This window comes from Epinephelus moara, chromosome 4 (assembly GCF_006386435.1).
Source record: "Epinephelus moara isolate mb chromosome 4, YSFRI_EMoa_1.0, whole genome shotgun sequence".
NCBI lineage: Eukaryota > Metazoa > Chordata > Actinopteri > Perciformes > Serranidae > Epinephelus > Epinephelus moara.
In genome coordinates, this window is record NC_065509.1 from 19,636,028 (window position 1) to 19,639,274 (window position 3,247).

Here is a 3,247-nt window from a genome sequence, read left to right on the forward strand (position 1 = left end):
GTGCCCCTCCCAAGAGCAAAACTGGTACTTGAAGCTGACCTTTTCCTTACAAACCCAGCGCAAGCCAGAGACACTGCATTCAAAGGCACCTGCTTCAGACTGCAGGCTAATTCATTAAAGGGAAAACAAGTATTGTAAGTTTGGGTCTCCTTTGTGCTCGAATATTGTAAGATCAGAAATATCATTAATGTAAACAGAAAACAAAATCTGCCTTGTTTTAATTTGCTGTGAAATGTAACAATACCACGATAATTGTAATTATGTATTGGCATTAATGTTAAAACACCGAAAAAGATCATAGTTTTCCTTCTGTGAAAATGTGTTTGTTGTGCCAAAGTATTTGAAGACATTTTTTTACCTGTAAGTTGGAGCATCGTCTGCATCCACACAGTTCACTTCAGGCTCAAGTTTAATCCAGTCATGCTCAGGGAACAGATCACTTCCAGTTGCCCCCATACTCAAAAGAGGATCATTGTGTGACATCTGAAACAGGTTAAAGTAATAACTTAATGTAGATTCACAGTATATTCGAAACAGTAGTACAGCTGATACTTTTGTTGTGGTGAGATAAAAAGAGTCTTGAAAGGTTCTGTATGTGACATTCAAAGCATTAATGTAGCTGCAATCAACTATTTGTGTATTGTGTGTAAAGATTTTAAAGAGTAATGACGTCCTGAGCAGAGAATGAAGTCANCTTGAAAGGTTCTGTATGTGACATTCAAAGCATTAATGTAGCTGCAATCAACTATTTGCTGTGTAAAGATTTTAAAGAGTAATGACGTCCTGAGCAGAGAATGAAGTCACGCTCACTCAATGTGCTGTTATTCGAGCTTCTCTGTACTTTGTTGTGGTCGACGGTCCTGCTGTGAGTGTTGTTAATGCATGTTGGGCCCTGTGTGTTTATCCTGCTAGCTAGCTAATCTGCCACTGCACAACACTCATAGAGCATTTACCATTGACAATGCCATCCTGAACCACGCTGGTGGGACGCTGTAGTCGCCAAAGCGTAATGCCCACCTCTCTGGTACCCTCCCAACCTCATGTTAACACAGGTGGCTCTGTCAGCACTGTTGCTGTTGTTAGCACAGCTGTGTGAAGACAGACCCTGAATCACAGATATGCTCTGAGTGTCACATACGATTCTAAAACTACAGGAGGTAACTTTAACGCTGTGGCCACCTTCTCGTCTACTTTCCAGGCGAGGCGGCGCAGTTCATCTCGAACGAGCCTATTAACAAAGTAGCGGAGTGAGAGAGTGATACATCCTGTCAGCCGAGGGGTTTCCTATCTGTGCAGCCAAGCACCGCAGCACCTCCACGGACTATTACATCTAGACGGCCCAGGTGTTCCCTCTGCAGGCTCCACTTCACTCAGCTGCCAGACAAACCCACTGCTTCTTCCCACTTTAATCTGAATAACAAACGGGGCTTGGCTCTCCGTTTGAATCCAAACGGAGAGCCGGTGCTAGCTGGGAGGCTAGCGGAGGCTAACTGGCTGTGCTTCCCTCCGGTCATGCTGCGGCTAATGCTCCCCTAGCCTCACAGCTAGCCCCGGTTTGTTATTCAGGTTAAAGTGGGAAAAAGCAGCGGGTCTGTGGGGCATCTGAGTGAAGTGGAGCCTGAGGAGGAAGCACCGGTTAGCCCCAGTTTCACTACAGGCAGACGGTACAGGGACGAGGAAATAAAACCTGAACAGCCAATCAGAGTGATCTCTCTCACCGACAAGCTCCGCCACCGATTCAACATGCCCAGTCGGCCGAAAATTTGGAATGAATGAGGAACTAACTATTACCTGATCATTACCTACCCTTTTTGTGTACCCTAAAGACATCAAAATGAGTAGGTAATGATTCAGTAATCATTACCTACTCATTTTGATGTCTCACTTTACTTTAGGGTACACAAAAAGGGTAGGTAATGATTAGGTAATAGTGCCTCATTAGTTCCTCAGTACCTACTCCTCTGAAATTTGATCAGGAGTTACTGAAGAACTGACCATTAACTAATAGTTAGTTCCTCATTCATTCCAAATTTGTTTCATAGTAACTACTTTAAATTTTGTGCACCTCAAACAACTGTACTTGTGTACTTTACACACAGCCCCCATGATAAATTCTTTGAGCTTAGCCTACCTAAAATGTGACACACTATCATATTTATTTCTAAGGCATCATTGTACAGAATAACATGGATGATCATATTAATGTGTATGTGGTCTGAAAATAATGAATAAAACTCTTCTCAAGAATCCTGCTGTCTGTGATTTGTTTTGTTAAGGAACTAATTGTAAAGATGATGATGAAGTAATGAAAGACTACTCATTATGTGTCACTTTACTTTACAACATAAAAAGGTTAACTAATGGACGGGTTATTGAGTAATGATTCTGTAATGATGAAGTAACTAGTTCACTAATTATTAAGTCGTGATTAACCCCTCTATGAAATCTGATCATGAGTTAATGAAGAACTGACCATTAACTAACAGTTAGTCCCTCATTAGTTCCTCAGTAACTACTCCTCTGAAATTTGATCAGAGGCTACTGAAGAACTGACCATTAACTAATAGTTAGTTCCTCATTAGTACCTCAGTAACTACTCTAATTTTATGTAGCTTAGTTCCTCAGTAACTACTCATTCCTTCCTCATTAATTCCTCATTCGTTCCTCAGTAACTACTCTAATTTTGTGTATCTTACTTCCTCAGTAACTACTCATTAGTTACTCATTACTTCCTCAATCGTTCCTCAATCGTTCCTCAATCGTTCCTCATTCATTCCTCATTAGTTCCTCGTTAGTTCCTCAATCGTTCCTCATTAGTTCCTCAGTAACTACTCTAATTTTGTGTACCTTATTGTAAAGTGTTACCCCTATTTTCATAAACATATTTTAGTGTACTGTTTAGCTGTAAAATAAAAAAATTTATGACCTGACCACCATGGTAGAAATAGTCAACTGCAGTCACAAGCACCGCCCACTAGGCGGACCAGCTCTCTCATTTTACAGCTAACCAGTACATTAAAATATGTTCCTGAAAACATTTGAGGTGACAAACAGGCAATGCAGAACAGAGTTTTAATATTGTATTTATATACTGATATTTGAAATGTTGACTCTTGATTGTAATCATCAATCCATGCATGTCAAAATTAAATAAAAGTAGATGCAAAGCACAAACAACCTGCTGCAGAGGGCAAAAAGGATGCTTTAGACAGCTGAGGATCTACTCACATGGACTGGTCTGGGTCAA

At 40.7% G+C, this 3,247-nt stretch overlaps 1 protein-coding gene across 3 annotated transcripts in view; it reads right to left on the reverse strand.

The window, feature by feature from the left end:
• Positions 1 to 3,247, reverse strand: part of LOC126389321 (NACHT, LRR and PYD domains-containing protein 1 homolog) — a 14,939-nt gene that overhangs the window by 11,308 nt on the left and 384 nt on the right. Inside the window, exon 3 of one of the 3 annotated variants that reach the window (XM_050042945.1) lies at positions 359 to 483. The exons of the other annotated variants lie outside the window; for them this stretch is intronic. Coding sequence (XP_049898902.1) covers positions 359 to 483 — 125 coding nt within the window. The remainder of the gene's footprint in view (positions 1 to 358; positions 484 to 3,247) is intronic. 3 annotated transcript variants of the gene reach the window in all.